We start from the raw sequence: 23360 nt of genomic DNA on the forward strand, positions 1-23360 counted from the left end.
AATTGGGTATGTTCAAGTGTACAGTTCATATTTTGTTGCTGTTTGTATGGCTTATGGCTTCGGCCGGAAAAGCAATAAACATATTATTATTATTTTAAGAAAAGAGCAAGTTAGGTGCACAAAGAAAATGACTAACTCCAGAAAACCTTAACTGTCCCAAAGAAACACTGTTGTTATAACTAAATTACTAAGTAAAGCACCTCTCACTGTTAAGAACCAAAATATATGAAAATAAGCTTCAAGGATACTATTTTGCCTGTTACACAAAGTGTATTCTGTGATACCAACAAAATTTTACCTCCGCACTTCCATCCCCTGACTACACTTACTTAATCCCTGTCTGTTAAATAAAGTTATTTCTTTTTGAATGTTAAAACGTCTCTAGCAACCATTTCCAAGCAAAAAAAGAAAAGAGCTTCTGCTTTACCTCATCAAGTTCCTGGACTGGGATAAAAGCTAAAATTGTATGTGTGTGTCAGGGTGGGACAAACAGACTTTCTAAACCACAAATATTAACATGGTACTTGGGGCAGCTCAGTGAAAACAGGGAGGCTGAATTTTGGCGGGAAAATCTGCCTCACAGTGGGGAGAGTGAAAGTGGGGTCTGTCATTCTCTAACATTAATTTAGAGAACAAGCAATGATCTGAGTGTTTGAACTTTTAGAACATAGACATCAACATCATTTAGAAAATCAGCCTTAAAATGCTTCTTGAACTATAAATGATCAAAATGTGGTCACTTTGAAAGCCTTATGAATTTACGTTTTTATTCTAGTACCCATGGACCTGTTATTTTGAACGCTTTACCATTTAAAGTTGCTCCTCACAAACTTTCAACAAAAAATAGATACAAATTTCTATGTCGTCTTTGGCGTATGTCATGATTCAGAGAGAAAAGAAAAGCACACACCATCAGCAGCAGCATGGATGCAAAGAACAACATAAGATGCAATACAATGCCGGATACACCTTGAAGAAGAATGTAATACAATGCAAACTTTAATGTCAATATATACAGAGCATTAAAGAAAACTTTGTTTTAAAAAACTGAATGGAATAAATACAATATGATACAAATCCACAATGTTTTGAGAAATGATAGTTACAATATTGACAACAGGGTAAGAGGATTATTTTTGTATAATTTTACTTTTTGTTCCCCAAATATGTCATTGAATTGCACAATTGGGTTTCACTTAATGCTCTCTCATGGTTTGAAATTCATGGCCAGTCACATGCTGGAACAGTTTTAAAATGTAAACCTATCAGTGCAAGAATGCCAAAGTGCTTGAGAAGATGGATACATGTGATGGGAGCAAATGACAGTTAAAAGACCAGGTGCATCCTGGGTTAGATCCCCAGCGCCTTTGTGTGAGCATTGCCAGTCGCATGCAGGGTGGAGTGGTCTGCACACATCAGCTTCCCTCCCCTCTGCATCACACCTATTCTGTTCCCAAGGGTCAGAGGAACCCTCAGCAACAGATTTTTAGGCAAAGGGTGTGTGTGTGCTGAAGACAGGGTGGTGGGAAAGATCTGTCCCATGAGCACTCTTGGGATCCAACCTCATAATACGAACATGTCTATCCTAGACAACGAGATCTTTTTTGCTTGTTTTTTCAGTAACCTTCAGCTTGAGGAAAAAAACCCATGACTTTCTGAAAAGTCTATCCTAAAACTACGTATCTTGAAAACTTATTAATGAAGTTGCTCATTTAAATATAAAATTTAATTGAATCATACCTTTCTGAAAGCATTATTGCCCAGCTTTTGACTTCCATTTAATATTTTAACATGTACCTATGATTAGTTTTAACTACGCAGTATCACTATGCTAATAGGATGAAAGTGGAAACAAATAAGTTTTATAATTGTCTACTAAAAATACTGCAGTGTGGGACCAAATATCTGTTAATTGTCACAGGAAGTGTGGAGCTTAAACCCACTAGAATGTTTTCTTGTTAAGTTTCACTGAAGAGAGAGAGAGAGAACTGAGAAAGGAATCAAAGATTTATTCTCGTACCATTGCTTAGAAGATATTCCCAACAGATGGGCGTAATTTTAACCAGCCTGTACTTGTAAGTAGAGATGGGCACGAACCAGAAAAAAACCGAACCATGCGGTTCATGGTTCATGATGTTTCACGAACCACAAACTTTCACGAACGTGCCCTGGTTCACGAACCAGTTTGTTTTTGGTTCGTGAAAATGTCACTCTTCCAGGCCAACAAATCACCACTTCTGGGTCAGCAGGTCACTTCCAAGTCAGCATTAAGGTCACTTTCAGGTCAGCATAAGGTCTGCAGAAAGCCAAACCTTTGTTGCCTAGGAAACTGATTGAATGGCACCAGGCTGTCTGCAGTGACGAACCAAAAAAAGAACCAAACGAACCGCCCTAAAGTTCGTGGCAGTTCATCAGGAATAGGCTCTGACAAACCGCGGGTTCGTAAACCACGAATCGGCCTGGTTCATGATGAACTTTGTTTCATATTTCGGTTCGTGCCCATCTCTAGTTGGAAGTCATTTCCTTTAGCATCTAACAATAGAGAAGGATAATACAGTCAATAGTGTGTTGAATAGAAGTCTGTACAGGCACTCTAACCAAAACTGGCCTATTCTAAATACAGGTAAAACATACTTCCTACTGGACCATACAATAACATAATCCCTGAATGTAACACTGAAATTAAAACCCAATTTTTAAAAGGACATATTTACAAAGATTTGCTTTTTAAAAAAATCTGTATGTACAGCTCCCATTTATCAAGTGCTATTGTTTATATAAAAGCAAGTCATTTTTATTTGGATTACTCAAGTCAACCCAAAGCCAACTTTTCTACACAGGATGCGTCTTACAGGGGTTTGCTTCCCCAAACTGCTGTGTTTTTAAGAGTTGTTGGTGCACTTGTGTACAACTATGCCAGGATTAGTATGCTACCATTACTTTGCTGCATTTGAAAACAAACCATTTCATTTTAAATCCTAAATACACGTTATATATTTAAAAAGAGCCCCCTGGCGCAGAGTGGTAAGCGGTAGTACTGCAGCCCAAGCTCTGCTCATGACCTGAGTTCGATCCTGGCGGAAGCTAGGCTCAGGTAGCCAGCTCAAGGTTGACTCAGCCTTCCATCCTTCTGAGGTTGGTAAAATGACTACCCAGTTTCCTGGGGGTAAAGTGTAGATGACTGGGGAAGGCAATGGAAAACCACCCCGTAAAAAGTCTGCTAAGAAAATGTCATGATGCGACGTCCCCCCATGGCTCAGTAATGACTCGGTGTTTGCACAGGGGACTACCTTTACCCTACACGTTATATTTTCCTCTGGTCTGAGCAAACAAACATGTACTTGCACATTCCGTGCTCGGGAATTGGCATGCACAAGGTCTGATTTGGCTCCAATTTGTAGCACGCAGGGGAGAGGGTGCTTAAGCCCTCCCCCACACTGCACCATTTCCCTGGCCTGAAACTGCTCCACTGGAGAAATGTAAGTGTACCCATGTGAATCCCGATGCTGTTGCCTTGGCAAATTGTTTACCAAAGCAAAGATGACAGTCACAAAGATGACAATGGCCATTTCGGTGCAGTGAAGCCAGGAGGCAAGGAAAACAGGTCACAGGGTTTTGGGGGTGGAGGTTGGAGCCAGTAGAAGCAGCAGGATGTATGATTACACATACTTCTCAACATCACTCATTCTGCAAATCCTGTTCTGAAATAAAATGGGGGTTATGTTGGATGGAGTATGGTCAACATTCTGTTTAATTAGTTCAAAGACTGCTAAAACAAGAGCAGTTAAAAGTTTATCCATTTCTTGAACACATCTTTGGGAGAACAAGAGCTCAGTGCATAAGCACACTACTTAGAATATATGCTGTGGTATCATAGTCAATTTTGTCATACACATTAAAACATTTTAAGAGATGAATCTCTTGTCAGTGAGAGGGGTTTTACAGAATCCAAATACCCGGAAGTTTTAATTATTTTCACTCTTCCCATCTTTCATCATTTATTTTGGGAGCACTTCATGCTGCTTCTCTGTTGGGCCCAAATGGGTCAAGGGAAAAAGCGTATTTGCCTGAATTAGAGTTTAATACAACTGAGTTAATCGACACATGTAGATACATAAGCAACACTTCCTGCATTCTAGCAATATGGAAAACTGTGCCCTAGCTGAAGAGTATATATTACTCAAAAATGATGTTTTGAGTGCTCTGGTTTTTAGCCTCACACTGGGAGTTCCAAGTAAACAACAGCCATCATTCAGTAATGACAGTTCCCTAAAAATAAGATTTCTAGGAAAGACAAATATCTTCTAAGAAATAACCAAAAATGGAAATCTCTATATCTTATATGCACAACTGAATCACATACATAAATCAAATTCTTTTAACTGGGATTAATTAACCCATGACACTCTATAAATTTTACTGCCAATAATGGCCTGTTCTCACTATCCAGTGGTATTTTGCAGGTTTGGTGCCTCTGGAGTATGCAGGACCTCTTCTGAGCTCAGGGCTATGAAGTACTTATGAAGAGAGAAGGATTGCTGCAATTTCTATTACTGCTGCTTGAAAAAGGAAAGCCGAGTGCTTCACATGGAGATACTAGCTCATACAACCATGGAGGTGCCTCCTGAATACACACTATAGGTGTTTCCTTGGGAGGGCTCTGTCCAATGAGAACGAGACCTTAAGGAAGCAAAACGTATACGTAAGGCTAAAGTGAGGGAGCTAATGATGGCATTCTAAGCAGTTACGCCCTTCTAAGTCCACTGAAGTCAACGAACTAAGAAAGGTATAGTTCTGTTTAGGGTTGCCCTGCAAATCTAGTGAATGAGAGTCTGATGTGATCTTTCAGATTTATTAATACACTATGATCAGTGTGAAAGTCAACTATGTTCTTATCAGTAATAAAACTGCTCATGAAGCTTTCGAATAAGGCACTTCATTCACACTTGGGCGTAAGAATATAAGATCAGTTTTATTGGATCAGACCAGTGGTCTGTTCAGCACTGAATCCTATCCCACGAACATCCAAATCTAGGTGCATGAAGTGCATAATTCAGCACAAGTTTACTCCACAGCATCTCCCAGCTACTTTTCCACAGTTGGAGGATTAAGGGCAATTTAACACACTTAGCTGGATCTCTTAGCATCATTCTGATTAACAAAGATGATCCAACCATCCATAGCAGGGGTCCCCCCACCACGGGAGCCATGGCACCGGTCAATAACCTTTCCTGGTGCCTGCCAAGTGTTTTTAGAAAGCAGAAGGGGCTTTTGATTGGCTGTGCAGATTTTTAAAAAATGTTTCTTTGGCAGCAGCTGTCTCCATAACACAAGGATCTTCACTGTGCATCTAAAGGTAAGCTGTGTGTATGCAAGAAAATATTTTAGAACAGTATGTTCATTTAAAAAGGCATCTGGTTAAAACAGAGTTTCTACCTGAAATGTTGAAGATTTACTATCAGCATTACGCATAATCTTACTCTCTGACATTTTGGGGCTGACTCCATTTTCCGTATCAGCCATTTTGTAGTTACGTGCACCACCGTGTCAGGGTACCAAAGATGCCTGCAGGGTCAAAATGGTTGGGGAGCCCTGATCAATAGTGTACTCTTTAGACAGAAGAAAAGAAGCTTGTTTCAATCTTGCTCCATGCCAAATTTATTCAGGTATATAATTCAACATGTCCGCTTCTTTTTCATGGGAGGTGCATACTGTACTTTTTCCTGATCTGGTGTTGGTTTTTTCAAAATGGAATTGCCAAAGCTATAGTTTAATTAAAACATTTATATCCTACTTTATCTCCTCAGACTCAAGGCAGCTGACAAACATACTCAAGAGCGCTTTATGATCACTGACAGAAGTACACAATTCCATTACTTCGTTTTGCTCTCTAAATATACTTTTCTATTCTATTAAAGAGATCTGTACAGCTCTAAACAGTATACTTTTGAATTACACAGAGCACTTATTTACATAAGCAGAAGTTGGATCAATAAGCCTATCTTCTATTTCTTACTCTGTGGATCCAAGAACACCATGCATCTACACTGAAAAAATCAATGCTACCATCCAATTAGCTTTTGTTCCACAGTAAGCTGTTGTTTCAATGGGACTCCAAGATCTTTCCCATCCCCCCAAAGCTAGAGCCAATTTGATATCAGAAATTGTGTAAGCACATTTGTAAGTGTGAATGTCTTTGCACTGAACGTGCAATTTTATCTGTTGCTCTGTTCTAATGTTACGAAATTCTCAAATTACCTTTTGGCCTCATAGACTTAACTCATTTCGTATCATCAGCAGGCTTTCTTACTTCAAGTATTCACATATTCACTAATGACCTGGAAATAGGTGGGAAGGGAAAAAATCAAACTGCCTTGTCCTTTCTTCATATTTTAATGCTAAAAAACTATTTAATGAGATGATCAAATAAATTCTTAATTAAACTTCAATACTTCTGTTTGAGCTCCTTTGCTTTTCCCAGTTGAAGCACCCCCCCCAACAACAAAAACAGTCATTTAATGATACTCTAAACACCAACAAGTCCATCATAGTTTATAATCACATGTATTCAACTCTACCTTTCTCTATCTGCTTGCATTAAGGAGCTATTTTAGGAGTTAAAAAAAGTGATTGTTTCAATATTAAGATTTTTTGAACAATACGAATTGCATCTTGCAACAGCACAGCAGCCAGTACTGGAGTTGTCCTCCTTTGGATGTGGGACATATACAATTTCATAGGTAGATTCTGCAAACCAAATGTCATAGAACCATTATGTGAAACTTAGCCGAAGTTTACTGAAAAGTGCAAATTTCAAAACTACAACTCAAAATAATAATAACAACATTTGATTTATACACTGCCCTTCAGGACAACTTAATGCCTACTCAGAGCAGTTTACAAAATGTGTTATTATCCCTACAACAATCCCCTTGTGAGGTGGGTGGGGCTGAGAGAGCTCTGGAAGAGCTGTGACTGACCCAAAGTCACTCAGCTGGCTTCAAGCAGAGAAGTGGGGAATCAAACTCGGTTCTCCAGATTAGAGTCCTGCCACTCTCAACCACTACACCAAACTGGCTCTTACCAGCTTGCAATTTGCCCCATACTAAAGAGGGGCAAGTGCTCTGTTCCCCTATATAATCTTAGATTTACTTCCTGCTTAAGAAACACTACAACATTTAAGATCTGATGTGATGCTTGAGGAAAACAACGGTTCTCTTTCTCCCCCCACCACACATTAGAAGTTCTCATCTCTGGAAAAATAAGGCTTCTGCATAAATCAGGAAAAAAGATTTAGAAAACATTTTGAAGCTTATTCTGCAGCTAGAGGGGATTAAAATAAGACATGAATATTAGCATTTCTTTGTAATAATTTTTATAATGTGACTGAAAAATTACAGCTTTTTTCTACAAAGTCTGAATAAATAAAAATAATTGTGAAATATGTTATGTGATATGAAATCGGTATTTTATAATTCAGGGAGAATTAACTTCTATCACATCACAAAACAGTCCTGCCAGAATGATAACCAGGTCATGTAGGAAAAGGAAAACCAAGAAAACAGCACAGTGGATTACCGAGGTAGCTCAAACAGCTTGTTTAAAACAGGGTCAACGATCGTTTCTTGAGAGCTACTTCATTATAATAAAAAGTATCCCAAGCTATCCCCTCCCCCAGCATGTTACCAACTCTTGTTCCATCCGAGAGCAGAACCACAAGTGACAAAAGGCACAGGTTGGACACTTGTCAGCTTCCCTCACGTTTTGATGGGAAATGTAGGCATCCTGGTCTTGCAGCTTGGCTCTCCGACTGCTGTCCAATGGACTTTTCAACTGTCACTTGTCCAACATTCCGCCAAGCTGCCTACATTTCCCATCAAAACTTGAGGGACGCTGGCAAGTGTCCAATCTGTGCCTTTTGTCACTTGTGGTTCTGCTCCTAGAAACAAAGTATGAAGAGCATCTGCAATGAAGCTGTCAGCTAAGCAGCACAGAGAGAAATTCTATGAAACAATCGCTTTTTAAGAAGCCTAGAGCTTCTAATGATCTTTTCCTGGGTCTTCTATGGGATTCACGAGCTACTAGTCGTTAATGAGCTAATGCCCAGGGTTCATTCTGGAGGGATTGCAGCCTTAGTGCAGGCAAAACACCAGCCCTTCTACATTAAATGAAAGGGCACAGACCATGTTTTACAGAAAATTACACGGACAACGGAAAAAACATCACAGAAGACCCACATAGTTGGAAGGAGCTCAATGGACCATCTAGTTCACTGGTCTTCAACTGATGTCAGGACTCACAATCAGGTAACAGCAGTTGTATTGTCTTGGTTAGCTCTTGAAACACGACACACAGAGAGACAAAGAACAAAATGTCCATATACAGGAAGGAAACCGAATCTTTTGACTGAGACTGGGAATTAAAGGTGGGTCTGCAGTTTGATAAGGTTGAAGACTATTCAACTAGGGTCAACCTCTGGCTCTAAATGTCTCTACATAAAGCTTATCAAGAGGCTTTTCCTGAAAACCTTCAAAGATGAAGATGCCACATACATGTTGTTATTGCCCTAACAACCTTATCCCTCAGCAGCCTTATATTCCTAACCTGACTTCCTCTATAATTCAGGCAGGGGCTTTCACATTACAACTGAAGTATAGATCTTCAGAAACACATTGCCCGAACCCAGTATGGTCTAGGCTTCCATATAAACACTAACTCATTTTGCACTGACACATTCTTTTTTGATTAGCTTTGCCCTGTTCTACCACTCCGTTAAGTGGATGGTCTCCATTACCAGGTGACCAATTTACAAAACTATAGAGCTTACACGTTTGTTGCTAGGTTTGTTTGTTTTTTTACACAGTAGGGCCAGATAGCAAAAATACTAAACATCAACTATTATTTTTTTCCCTCTTTTAAATTTACAGCTCAAGCGTTGTTAATGGTCCTCTAAACCATTTCTTTAGCAACTGGGAAAACTATACAGTATTTAAAAGTATTAACATAATGCAACAGGTTTCTGAAAAGGACAGTGTACAGAAATTCTTCATGAGCTTTGTGATGCCCCGATGCTTTGCTTTGATGAACAACCAACACTTCCTGCAGAACACATTATGGATCCCCTTGAACCTGCGTCCTTTTTTCCCTCTTCAACGGAATTCAAGTAGTATAGGAGGAACTTGTATATGCCTTTTATATCACGGACCAGGCAGATACAGAGCCACTTATTGAATTCCCCTCCCCTCCCCCCCTTGTTCCACTTTGGCTAAGTACTCCCAGCGGAACTATAAGTCTGTTGACGTTAGCTTTTTCATGCTTCTCCGTTGAGCTAAGCTTGAAGCTGCGACAGGCTCTAACACAGGCTGAAATGTCTTGTGATTCAGTGCAGAATATGTGGCAGCCATGGCCCCCTAGAAAACAATGAAGTTAAGAGATCATGATATCCTCCTCTACCATAATAAAATCAAACTTTCACTGAAAATGAAAGGTGGGTCACGGTTTTTACCTTTACTAGGTGCGGTGCATCTTGCCTATTTAGCTGGTAGTGTGGCAACTGATCCCTACAGGTTATCCATGAGTGCTTGAGAACTTGCTCTGCAGTATATCGTTGATGTGGATCTACATGCAGCATATGAGACAGCAAATCCTGTATTAAAAGTAAATTAAGCAGAGACAACAGTTACAACCAAATAGGACAATGTGATTTTGAAAACAGACTAGAATACAACAGATTGCATTTGTCCCTGATGGTCCCTCTAACTGCCGCTGTGAAATCCTATCAAGTTTTAACACTAGTGGTACCTGGAAAACAGTAAGCAACAGAACCAATCAACTGAATCAACCTTAGTCTTACAAAGACTGAGCACACTGAGTTCAGGGGAAGTTACATCTATGTATCTGATGGGTCATCATGTAGCAGGCTATCTCCATATGCCGATGTGAATAGGGAGGCTCAATTGGGAATGCATATTATCAGATTAAAGAAAGCTATGTGGGAGCTGTTCTCTTTGCAAAACAACAAAGCATATTCTGAAATACTTCTGTATAAACAGCCCAATATTGCCTGTGACTGTCATCCATAACTCATTTGGGTTCCTGATCTTCTAGGTTTGTACTAGACTTTGTTAAGGAAAAGTTTCCATTGAGATTCATAAATTCAGAGGGCTTTCAGAACTATCCCTAAAAACACTGGCTGAAAATTGGAGTAGTAAGGAATTCTTAACATTCTGCATACGATTAATAATATACGCTTCATATATATACACTGCCTTGCATTTCTCTTATCCTATGCTTTTTATTTGAGCTTATGCATACATTTAAAATCCCATCGTGTGCTCTGCTTTCAGAGCAGAAAGCAAAGCATGGTAAAAATCTCATACATCAGTTGTTATAAAAGTACAAGATAATTGAACATCAAAATAAATTGGAACACAATTTACATAATATCAAGCCACATAAGTAGAAATGTAAGTATGAAATTTTATAACTGAAGCTCACACAATAGGAATTCTAAAATAATCACTGTGGTCTACTTCTGTCAAAACCCTTTACAGACAAGAGTTAAAGGGTCCTAAAGCCAGGTATTAATTTTATCTTGAAAGCAACACTTAAATTTCAAACAAAGAGGCCCCTGACAATTTTCTACATCAATTTGCTGTACATTCCACACTTTAAATTATGGGTCTCTGCCACAAGTATTATTCTATGGCATTCACACATTTGCTTCTACTCTTGCAAGATAGAAAATGAAATATATTTACACCTTTGCTGCATCTGAAACAGTGTCCCAGTTGCCTCCGCTTAAAGAAAATTTTCCACTTCCTATTCGCAACAAGATTTCCTCAGGGGTATCATTGGGGCCATTGGCAAAAGGAGTATACCTATGTTTGAAAGAAAGAATTACAGCAAGTATAACCTCTAATTTATTCCAGTTTATGTTGTGTCAGCAGGGCTTTTTTTCAGCTGGAACACGGTGGAACGGATTTCCAGAACCTCTTTAAAATGGTCACATGGCTGGTGGCCCCGCCCCCTGATCTCCAGACAGAGGCAATCTAAACTCCCCTCTGTCTGGAGATCAGGGGGCGGGGCCACCAGCCATGTGACCATTTTCTCTGAGGGCAACCCACTGAGTTCCACCACCTCTTTTCCCAGAAAAAAGCCCTGTGTGTCAGTATAGCTTTATCATCACTAAACACCATCAGGACTTACTAAACATTGTCAAGACTTGTTCTCAATTAATAAGACTGTCCTAAAATACAGCATAAGCTTTTGGGTTTGCGGAGAAAAGGCACTTCAGGTTGCTTCCTCAACACCTGACATTCAGACGCTGGCAGCAGAGCTGCAGTTGGGGCACCATTTTAAGTTCTTGGGACTGACATGCAGCCAATCACATTTGGCTATGTAACTGCATCACAGAGAGCAAAGGAAGCTATTTCAGAGTATGGGCAATATGGAAGCGGCTCACTCTGAACTAGTTTCCTTTGCTTTCACTAATACTCTTTGGGCCAGACCAGATGTTGGCATCAGGGAAAGTAACAATGCCTTTGTATTATGTTTTGATATGCTTGCTAAACCATTCTTTTGCTAGCTTAAGGTTTTATGAGGTCATCAAGGTGACCAAACTCAATTTCCCCAACCTTTTCTAATTTGAGCTGTAATTCATGAACCAGGTGGTCAATTTCAAATTTTAAAGCACAGTTGAAAAGCTAATAAACACCCATCTCAATAACTAATACCAGTAATGCCTCTATCCATTACAATTTATAAGGCATAAATCAAGTGAAAAGTCCATTTCCCCCTACATTTTTATACTGTTTATTGCATATGATGCTTTATATAATCCAGATAGTCACAGGAAATATATTAGATAACAATTGTAGCTTATTCTTTTGACTTTCCCATGAGCCTGAAAGAATTCATTCTGATATGCCATAAATAAGCACATGAGAACAGATCCATGTTTTATTTGATTTTTATCCAGCCCTAACCTGGATAGTCCAGGTGAGCCTGATCTTGTCAGATCTCAGAAGCGAAGCGTCAGCCTTGGTTAGTAATTGGATGAGAGACCTCCAACGAAGACCAGGGCTGCAGAGGCAGGCAATGGCAAACCACCTCTGTTACTCTCTTGCCATGAAAATCCCACCAGGGGTCGCTATAAGTCAGCTATGACTTGAGGGAACTCTCCACCAACAACTGGATAATAAGTAACCTTGTGTTACTGCAAAGAAATACCTTTCAGTTTTGTGAGTTCAGCACCTGTTCACAGTAGGCATGTCTTTATTTTCTAATGTTAAACTACAATTCACAACTGCTAACATTTCAAATTGTTAATCATCTTCTGAGTCCTCAAGTTCAACTACAAAGACTCCATTTTTTTTCTGGTTGCTACATGTATGTCATTTATACATAGCAGTAGCAAGTGAGTCCATATGACACGCATAAGCAGTTTGACATCTGACAGGAATGCATACACTGCATGATAACATCTCCAAAATTACAATTGGTGGAGGTGGTTCATGCATCCAATTGACGACAATATTGCCATCTCTATCTGTTATTCAACTATAATTTTTCGGGCTTAAGTATATTTTGCTTTGCAAACTGTGCTTCCAAATTCCTGCCTGGAAGTTGGCCCGAAGACTATGCATGAATAGGCAACAACCTATGCATGGGAGAAGTTGACTGAACTCCATCTCTACATGCTTCATTTATAGAAGTAGTGTAGGTCATACATTTGATAGGTAAATTGCACATCTTCTCGAAAAACCCAAACCGTCCTTAGTTGACTGTATGTATTCTAGCAATTCTTGACTTTTTCCAGTAGTTTCATGGGAGTTAACTTACCCTGACCTGCAAAAGCACTGTGTCACAGCCAGTGAAAGCAGGTAGCGCCATCAAGGCAGTAGATATGCTGTCCCAGGGAATTTCTGAAATTGGTTATGTCAATAAATCTTTGTGAGCTGCTGCGATGTTCTTCACCTCCAGGCAACCATTCCTTCCTTGATTGCATCTTTCAGCATTTTTGATAGAAATTTCAAAATCATCTGTAATTTCACTATGCATTTGTTTGCAAAGCATAACACAGAATATAGATTCTGCTAGCAGTTCAAATGCCTTCTCATTGCCCTTCGTCTTCTCACTAAATTCATTCCATCAGTGATGCAGGTAAGACCAGGTGGGACTAGTATGTTTTCTGCTGGAGAAAACATCTTCCCCAATACTATGGAAGATAAACAAGGCAGTGCTTACCAGAGTGAGCGATCTCCATGTGCAAGTGCCCACGGTCAAGTCTCAGAGGATGAGCTAGGACATCTCTTATATGCAACTTCAGCTGGTCTTGGGTTCAGCTTCCTTAACTTTACCATAACTGCATTTTGTCCTTTTATTGACTGTGGAAAAGGTTCTCAGGTGGTTTGGACATCTTGTCATAAAAACTGGCAGTTGTAGAGCTTACTTCCAAATGCATCTTGTTGCATGTCAAATATGCTGCTTCTCCCATTTCATACGCTATGGAGAAGATTCATGACCACATGAGAAGATTCATGCTCAGTGGACAAGCAAGCCAAATCTGCCTGACCATGGCTCACTGGATTCAGCCCACTGTTCATCATCAGAACAACTACAGCTTGATATTTCTCTCGCCTTTTTTCATTCCAGTAACATGGAAATCCGCATGTGTCACTCTGCTGCATTGACCAATCATGCCTCCCAACTTCTTCAGAAACGTGCTCCTGTATTCTGATCTTAAATAGTGACACCTCCTGGACTGAGGCTAAATCCCTTCGTTCCTCCTGGTGTTTGAGTATTTTTGTCACCATCTTCTCTACTGCCTGGTCTACATGAATTAACTAGGGTTGCTAGAGAAATTCTCTTAATTCTTCTTTACCCAATTTCTCTCTGAAATTCAATAATCTTTTCTTTCTAGATATTTGGAGTAAGCTCCTCATCAATTCCATTTTGATCAAATAGAAATTTGAAGAGAGGAGGGGCAGGAAGGGAGGGTTTTGTTTGTTTGTTTAATGTTAGGCTGGAGGCTGTGGCCAAAAGAGCTGAATCAAGAAAGGAAGGAAAGGAAAGGGAAGTTCTGCAAAATTTCAGACTTTCACTCAGGAGGTGCTCAGAGGCAGGCAGTGTGCTCCCTTCCCAAACATTCCTATCTTTCTGCTAGAGCACCTGTGGTATGTAACATAAACCCACTACAAGGACTGACGTTACAAAAAGATGCATTGATATCTCTTCAAAGAGAAATCAAGAAGAAATTAAAGAGAGACCCCTGTTTTAAAAGAAAAAAGAGGAAGAGGAAGAAATGGCTATACCTAAAGTAAGTGAATTTTGGAAAAAGAAATTTCACTCCACATAGCAACATTAAAATTCAACCAACTGGGTTTCTATATCCTAACTGTACTGAAAATCCACCTTGCAGGAAATACTTGTGAATGTCTGGATATTCAAGAGGAACAGTGGTCATCTGGGCAGAGTAGTATGGAAAGCAGCGTGAATAATTCTGTCATAGGCAAAGAACAAGGGGATCGTTTCTTGGCCATATGCTATGTGAAGCATCCAATCACCTTCTTGTGATGTTCTAATTAAGCCCAGAAAAATTTCTGCCCTGTCCAGATAGGATACCCAGAATGCTGACAGACCTCCATTTTCCTATCTGAACTAATTATGATAGTCTTCAGAGAGCTCCATAACCCTTAACGCGGTGGCTTACTAAGGATTTCCATCAGTGAAACTGCATACATCTTGGCAAAGGACGCTTATGCTTTTCACCATTTCATCTAAATACACCGTGTCTTCTTCATGAATGTCTTTCAACCCTGCCATGCCAGCCATTCGAGTGCTTCATAAACTGGTTTCTGAAGTGTACCCACACTGTTATACTTGTGACCACCTACTACACTAGCTAACTCATATTATGGTTGTGCCTAACTCATATCCTGAAACCACTTACTGATGATGGCTTAAAAAAGGCAAATAGTGTGAAATACGTCCATTCTAATTATGATCTTATGCTTAATTTTTTCTGGGGTGCTTCCATCCAATTCCTACAGCCTTTGCTTAAAGCATCTTATCAAACACATGGTCAGCCTTGGACAACCACAGAGACTGCATGACATTGACAGACTGGTTTGTGTGCATAAACTCCCATCCAGTTGCAGCTGATTTATGGCAACCTCATGGAGTTTTCAAGAGAAGAGACATTCAGAGGTGGCTTGCCATTGCCTGCCATGAAGAGCTGACATTTCAGTTGCAGGAGTATTACTGTTGGCAGATAGTCAATATTGTCTTGCACAACTGTGACATCATCACTGACAAGTATGTTAAATCCTTTCCAGCTGCATGTTGATTGGTCTTCATGATTTGACACATGCGCCAGATGTCATATGAGCTTCTTCTGCAAAGCAAGGCAGCACAATATCTTTGGGTCTACCTCTACACTATAAATTATTGATGGACCTTCCTTTTTGCCAATGTTGTATTTTCGGAACATGAAAAAATGGCTCTAAATGCTTCTCTTCTTGGCTTTTTCAACATGAGGCACTGATTTCAGCAAAGGACGCCCCAATGATCTTCAGCTGGATGGCAATCCCGTTGACTCTGTGTGATGTCCCCTTACCACTCAGTATGTCTTCTTGACTGATCTACAGTGTTTCTAGGCCATGGGGGTAGGTCTTCCAACGTAAGTATTAGCTGGAAGAGCAACATCTCCTTCCGAGATGGGCGTGAGGGGCTTTGTCTTACCATAGGTAACAGCATACACCAAGTCCTGACCAAAGAAAGAGACAAACCTGCAGACATCTGTAGGGGAATTATTCATATTCTGTGTCCCAGTAAGTAATGTATACAAGAAGTTAGTAAGGGCTTCTGGTATGCTGTAATCTTTATAATCAGCTTCTAACATCTTCTGATTCTAGCGCTCAGAGAGCTTTTGATTCTGGATGTCATTTCTTATTTGCAATGCAGCCAGGACTACACTGTTACAAAGGGCAGACTTGAAATAAAGTAACTCACTTTTCAGAGCCTGATTTTCTTTTGCAAGTTTGAACACTGAGAGACTGTCAGGATACAGAGGCAGTATTCTTCTATCATTAGGAAATATGTGCAGGATTTCAAGGAATTCATTTTACAAAACAAATTTGCAAAACAAAATGAATGTTTTTCTTGGTTGAATCTTTTACAATGTTAACACCGTAAGAGTTCATGGATGCAATCAATCTGAAGTAGACATGGGCACCAAGTGGGAAAAAAACGAAACGAGTTTCATGTTTCGTCACGATCCATGAATTGCAAATTACGAAATTTCACGAAACTGACACGTTTGTCGAAACAATTTGTTAGTTTCATGATTCGTCAGAACCTGAGGCATTTCAACGCCCCCCTTCATACCCGGAGATGCCAAACTCGCAGGGAGACTTCAGCAGGCTCTCCTCCACCCACCCTCCCAGTTTGCAATACGTTGATTGGGAAGGTCAATGGGAAGGGTGGGAAGGGAAGTGCTGCCAGAGGCCTCAGAGTCAAGCTAGGCCCCAGAGCCAGGCAAAGGCTTGAGAAAGGGGTTGGGGTGAAGGAAAAAAACCACCCTCACCCAAAAGACATTCTCAGCAAGCTCCCAAATCCACTCTCTTTCTTCCCAAAAAGCTCCCAAATGCTTTCCAAAAGATCTCCACTCTCTGTTTCGAAAAGCTCCCACTTCCACTCCCTCACTCCCAAATTCCAGCAACAACAGTTCCTCCCTCTCCTCTGTCTGTGCTGAAACTGAATGCATGAGGCAGAGCTGTGCCTTAAATAAGAAATGCTCACATAGAGCAGAACAGGAACTCTCTTGTTGGCAGACAGACCTGCCCATCAGGGTTTGGAGGGAAGAGATTGGTATTCCCATGGCTACAGAAGGCCCATCTCCTCAGTAGCCATCCCCTGCCCCTTGCTGTATAGGGCAAAATGGGAGCTCTCTCCAGTTGGCAGAGAGAGCTGCCTATCAGAGTTTGGAGGGCTAAGATTGGGCAATGAAAGATCCGCACACTTTCCTGCCCTCTGTTGCCTAGGGAATCAATAGATTGATACTGGCCTGTCTGGCGTTACGAATCGATCACGAAACACACAAAATAACCCAAACGATCGTGGATTTCATGACACCTTGGCCCCCCACGAAATGCGTTTCTCGAAGCGCAAGAGGGCCAGTTTCGTCATGATATTTGTTTCGTATTTCGATTCATGCCCATGTCTAATCTGAAGGTCACATCGGTCATACACATCACTTAAGGCACAGTGAACAACATTCCTTATGAATGAAAAATGTTCACTTACTGTATGCCTCATTAGCTACTACATTATATAGTAGCTCCTCATTACTTCTGTTAGCCATCAAGGAAGGTTGAACTGTTTCAAGCAGCCCTCTCCGTTGTGTCCACACAGTAACAAGACTGGCAATAGTAAGCTTCTGCAGCTACAAAGCTCTGCTGACAATGGCAACCACCCTTGTATCCAGTTTCCTAATGGCTGCACTTCTAATACTGACATCTGCACGTAGTTCACAACACTGAACAAGAGACTTTTTTTGTCCTTTATGACACCTGGACTCCCCCGCCCCTCACAGAAAACACACTTGGCCTCATACACTGTAGAATAATACGGTCCTTGTCCACTGAACCCTTTGTGAGCACGCTCCTCTTTCCTAGAATCAATAGCATCCAAACACTTCATTATACACAGACTGCAAAACTTCCTATGGTACTATAATGAAGGTATTCTACCATGTGCTAGATCTTCTGCAACTGCTAAAATTGCAATATGGTTTCTGATTTCTGCTGCCTTCAATAATGTTTTCCATGACTCAGGTATTTGAGAGGACACCAATCTTGCACCTGATGCATCATTAGAGAATTGAATAATGCAGACCACATGGGGCTGCCTCTGTGGTATCATACTTTCTTTTCCTGGTGGGTCAAATTCACAAGATATTTTTGTACTTTATCACGAAATACTCTGGAACTAACCTCCTTCATTCCTGTCTTCCTCCCTTCCTTCACTGGCCTCCTATCCCTATCATCATAGCAACCAGATTATGGTAGCTCTAAAGTGACAAATTTATAAGGATAAACACAAACATAAACATAAGCGCAGCCACAGGTGAGGCTGTAATACAATATTACTAGCATATATGGTTCCTTAAAAAATAAGATTCATGATAGTGTGACATTAGTAAATAAAAAGCATATGCATACTGAACAGTTACTATTACTAAACTAACAGTGCAATCCTATGCAGAGTTACTCCAGTCTAAGCCCATTGAAGTCAATGGCCTTAGACTGGAGTAACTCTCCATAGGATTGTACTGTTTAAGATGTTTCTTCGCAGTAACATAAAGTTGACTATTACCCCCTTACACTGGATAAAAATCACATAAAACATGGATCCGTTCTCATATGCCCAACTATGGCATAGCAAAATTAGTTACTTCATAATATGGGTCACTGGAAAGCAAAAATAATAACCTAAATCAAAAAGAGTCCAGTAGCACCTTTAAGGCTAACCAATTTTATTGTAGCATAAGCTTTCGAGAATCAAGTCTTAAAGGTGCTACTGGACACTTTTTGATTTTGCTACTACAGACTAACATGGCTAACTCCTCCGGATAATAACCTAAAATTACCCACGTTACTTTAGGTGACTATCTGGATTGAACTTTTGAACACAATTGAACTTTTTCTTTGATTTACGCCTTATATCATGAAACTGGTAATGAATAAAGGCATTGTATGGAAATGTATTAGCTTTTCAACAGTGCTTTAAAACTTGTCATTGATCACTTGGCTCACAAGTTATAGATCCAATTAGAAAGGTACAAGAAACTGGCTTCAACTACCTTGATGCTATCATGAAAAGCTTAAGCTACCAAAAGAATGGATTATCGTATCTAAACATAATATGTACACATATATACCTTTCAGAATATTATAAAGAAGTTTTTCCACCTTACCTGATACCAGTGTCAATTTTTGGGCTCTTGGCCCATGTGCTATAATAATAAAATGTGACTGCCCGCATGACAACATCTCTATTTATTCAAGGGGGCAACCTTTTCAGACAAAATAACTATGCCAGAACTGCAGCTGATCATGGATGAGAATTGGAGAAAGTACAAAAATATGAGTTTTTAGAGAGGCTTTGGGGAAACGTTTTAGGAGCCCCTGAAAGTCCCTCTTGAAGCCAAAGTGTTTCACCAACAGTTTAACATTTTCAAAAGTCTCTAGTGAGTCACAGCAGGGATATTACTTTAATTGCCATATCTGCATAAGTGGTCTTTAGAACTTCTTTTTATTTGTGAACAATGTCTTATATTCTAGTCATCAGGTTGGCTCCAAAGGATTGCTTTCATAAATAAAAGAATTTCAGTACTAACATATTTACTCTAGACGCAGATTAATTAAAGAGCAATCTTGTCAAGGAAACCCATGTCTCAAATACCCCATTTTAAAATACATAATTGACTGATGATTCTTATTTTTCAGTAGACTTGTATTACATGAATTTTATCTGATTCTTGAAGATATTTAATCAAATATCTAATGCTGCAAAAAGACTCTTAGATGGCTGGAAGGCCTCTCGGCAGCAACAACATTATTTTTGTAATTTTTATTTCCTACATTTAATTTTTTGTTTTTCTCTTGTACAATTACCCTGCTTGGTCATAGTGAACATGCTTCAAGAATCTTAAATAAGATTGCCAAGAGGGAAGTAAATATTTTATATGCATTGAGCAAAGCGATAGTTCTCAATCTCCCTCTTTGTTCATATGTCTTAACTATTATGCATGTTGATGGTACAGCCAAGAGCACCACAGCACAGACAGAACAGCAGCAGGGATCCAAAAAGCTCACATTAGATAGAAAGTTAATTGCCTTTGAACCAAAGCCCTGCCCCCGGCAATTTTCAAAAGCTGCAGGTCAGATAGCATAGAACAGCTGGTAGAGGTAAATAAAGAGGCTCAAGCTAGTATGAATTCACTGAAATGTCCTAGTTCTTTGGATTTTGGACTAAATTAGGATATTGGTACAGGATTTCTTCACAAGTACAAGACTAATGATGCCAGTATCTAGCTGCCAACATTCACACAAAACACCAGTCACCACCACATTAATGCTATAAAAGCAAGGAGTGCTCAAGTTTTGAATACAAACATTAAATCTTGTAACCCAATAGCAAATGCTTCTTACCCAGCCAACATTGTATAAAGGAGGACACCCAAACTCCAAATATCACAAGCAGCATCATATCCCTGTCTCATGAGAACCTAACAAACAGATAAGAACACAACATCAGTGTAAAACCCCAACTAAAAGTGCACGAAGAGGAAGTCTCAAAAGACAAACTATGCTTATATTTAAATATAGCGGCTGCCTTTTCTGAAACTTCCACACTCACAGGCAATAGAAATAATATAGAAATCTGGGCTGCATGAATACTTAAAAACCATTTTGATTGCTACATTTCACATCCCAGGTACTTTGCGTTATCAGAAAAGGTCTCTACAAATGTGGTAATTTTTTCCCTCTTATAATAGAGAACATCAACTTTTCTTTAAGAAGATATGAGGCAAATGTATCTTAACCACCTTTAAATGTCAGAAGGGATATGTGCAAAAATAAACATGAAATTCCACGCACCTCTGGTGCTACAAAGTTGGCAGTGTAGCAAGGCGTTAAGAGAAGCCCATTTTCCCCCCGAAGTTGTTTCGCAAAACCAAAATCACAAATTCTGATAGAGTCAGCATTATTAGAGTCATCCATATACAAGATATTACTGGGTTTGAGGTCTCGATGCACTACCTTTAAAAAAAAACTTCAGTAAATACTTCAGATGCAGGAGCATTATAATGAACATAATACAACAGACTAGGGATGTGCGCTTTGGGTTCCCGGTTTGGGAAAAACCTCCGAACTGGCACTGATTTGTAAAGATTTGATATTTCCGAATCAGAGCCAGTATGATGGCCTCGATTTGGAAATACCGAATCAAAGCTTCCCAAATAGATTCTGGTCACTTCGGGAAGCTTCGGGGCCTTTTTAAAGGGCTCACTCCCACCTACACCCCACTTACCTGGGACATCCTGGCGGCAGCACAGGTGGTGGAGGCGCTGGCTGCGGCCTTCCCCACCACCCTGCCAGCTGCCACGATGGCCGAAGCGGTGGCGTGAGTGACAGAGGTGCCAGCTGCGGCCTTCCCTGCCACACGCCGTGGCAGCTGAAGAGGTGGAGGCACCAGCTTCGGCCTTCGGGAAAGTTAAGTGGGGTTGGGGTTGAGGGAAGGGGGGCTCAGAGGGGAGGTGGGGGGCTCACTTTGGTATGCTCCAAATCATTATGAAGCATACCGAAGCGACTCCGATAACCCAAACCCGAAGTGGGAAAACCGAGTATTTCTTGGTGCACACCCCTACAACAGACATCTGCCTAGTACAGTGACTAACATGGTAATCCTATGCAAAGTTACTCTAGTCTAAGCCCTTTGAAATTAATGGTTTAGACCAGAGTGTACAGGACTGCACAGTAATTTCTGAATTTATATCTAACCAACGAATACAGTATCTTACTAATCATTAGTTATTACAACATAGCTATTAATTTGTTTTTAAGCTAACAATGATTATTCCCTGAAAGTTAATAATGTGCTTTTTAAGATGGTACATGCACTAGAACTTATTATAGTGACTATATAGTATGCAAAACTATCAGCATATTCATAACTTACTCCTTGACAGTGAAGGTAGTCGACTGTTTTGGTGATAGTGTACAACACAGCACTTGCTTCCCGTTCTGAGAAATACTTTTGTCTGAGAATACGGTCAAGCAGCTCACCCCCTTTCATCAATTCTGTGACAAGGTATATATATTTACCATCATCGTATACCTGCAGAAGATTAACACAACTGAGTAACACGAATATTCCCCAGGTACATATCTGTCTGATACGTTTTGCATATTTTTCATCATGTTCCTTGTTACCATTCAAAATTTTTAGAACAATTTCTGAGCAAAACTTAATTAAACTGTTATGGTAAAGAAGCTATTGAGTATTTCAATTAAAATACAGTCAATTTAAATTAAAATAGAGAACGTATTGCTTAATTACAACAGTGCTTAATCAGTGGTTTCTGAAACACCATATAAATCAGAATACATACATCTTTTAAAGTAATAATATTAGGGTGCTGTCCATAGCGCATCAAAATCTCAATTTCTTCAGAAGGATCTCTTTTACTTTTGTCAATGATCTAGAAAAGTGAAAAGGCATAAAAATGTTACATTATATTAATTAATTGTTACATTTATAGTATTTTGTTAAACTTCAAGTAAATTGAAATCTTAATTCTTAACAGTTTTCTGTAGAACTACCAGCAGGTAGGTATACAGAATTCTTGATGTTCAGCTGTAATCCTGCTTTGGCACTTTCTCCTTTAACCTTTATCAGCAACTTTTTCAAGTCTTCAATATTTTCTTCCAATAATGTGGTGTCATCTGCATATCTCAAATTGTTAATTTTCCTTACACCAATTTTTACTCAAGCTTCTTCTAGATTTAATCCAGCTTTCCTTATGATATGCTCTGCATAGAGGTTGAACAGGTAGGGAGATAATATGCATCCTTGTCTGACACCTTTGCCAATTTGAAACCATTCTGTTTCCCCCTATTCTGTCCTAACAGTAGCCTTTTGTCCAGAGTACAGGTTGCACATCAAAACAATCAGATGTTGTGGCACCCCCATTTCTTTTAACACTATCCATAGCTTTCTTTTAACACTATCCATTTTCAACTAGTCTTTGGTTTATAGGACATAAAGAATGGCATGTTAGAAACCTACTCTAAGTAATTCCAACCAAGGATATCAAAAGTTTTAAGTCAGAATCTACTTTCTCAGGTACATGAGAAACCAACTGCAATGTCTGTAGCCGATCAACTTTATGAACAGTTGTTTTCAGGAAAAAAGTCTATATTAAATAATAACAACAACATTAGATTTATATACTACCCTTCAGAACAACTTAACACCCACTCAGTGGGGTTTACAAAGTGTGTTGTTATTATCCTCACATCAATCACCCTGTGAGGTGGATGGGGCTGAGAGGGTTTCGAGAAACTGTGACTGACTCAAGGCCACCCACCTGTCTTCAAGCAGAAGGGTGGGAAATCAAACTCAGTTCTCCAGATTAGAGTCCTGCCACTCTTAACCACTACACCAAACTGGCATTAAAGTTTCAGATCTAAGTTTTACAAATGCTAGTCTTTGTAATGAGGTCAAAAAATAGGTAATCAACTACTGCTAAGGAAAGAACTCCAAGAACTTTCATGCTGTTGAAAGTTGGT

The 23360-nt window shown here is 39.7% G+C and overlaps 1 protein-coding gene across 1 annotated transcript in view; it reads right to left on the reverse strand.

The window, feature by feature from the left end:
* Nucleotides 1-747: 747 nt before the first annotated feature.
* RPS6KA6 (ribosomal protein S6 kinase A6) overlaps nt 748-23360 on the reverse strand; it is a 75063-nt gene continuing 52450 nt past the window's right edge. The window contains exons 16-22 of the mRNA XM_054995915.1: nt 22181-22270; nt 21748-21906; nt 20667-20828; nt 20217-20293; nt 10763-10880; nt 9506-9646; nt 748-9410 (exon numbers count right to left, since the gene is read on the reverse strand). Of these exons, the coding sequence (XP_054851890.1) occupies nt 9285-9410; nt 9506-9646; nt 10763-10880; nt 20217-20293; nt 20667-20828; nt 21748-21906; nt 22181-22270 (873 nt within the window). The 3' untranslated portion in view covers nt 748-9284. The remainder of the gene's footprint in view (nt 9411-9505; nt 9647-10762; nt 10881-20216; nt 20294-20666; nt 20829-21747; nt 21907-22180; nt 22271-23360) is intronic.

This window comes from Eublepharis macularius, chromosome 13 (genome assembly GCF_028583425.1).
Source record: "Eublepharis macularius isolate TG4126 chromosome 13, MPM_Emac_v1.0, whole genome shotgun sequence".
NCBI lineage: Eukaryota > Metazoa > Chordata > Lepidosauria > Squamata > Eublepharidae > Eublepharis > Eublepharis macularius.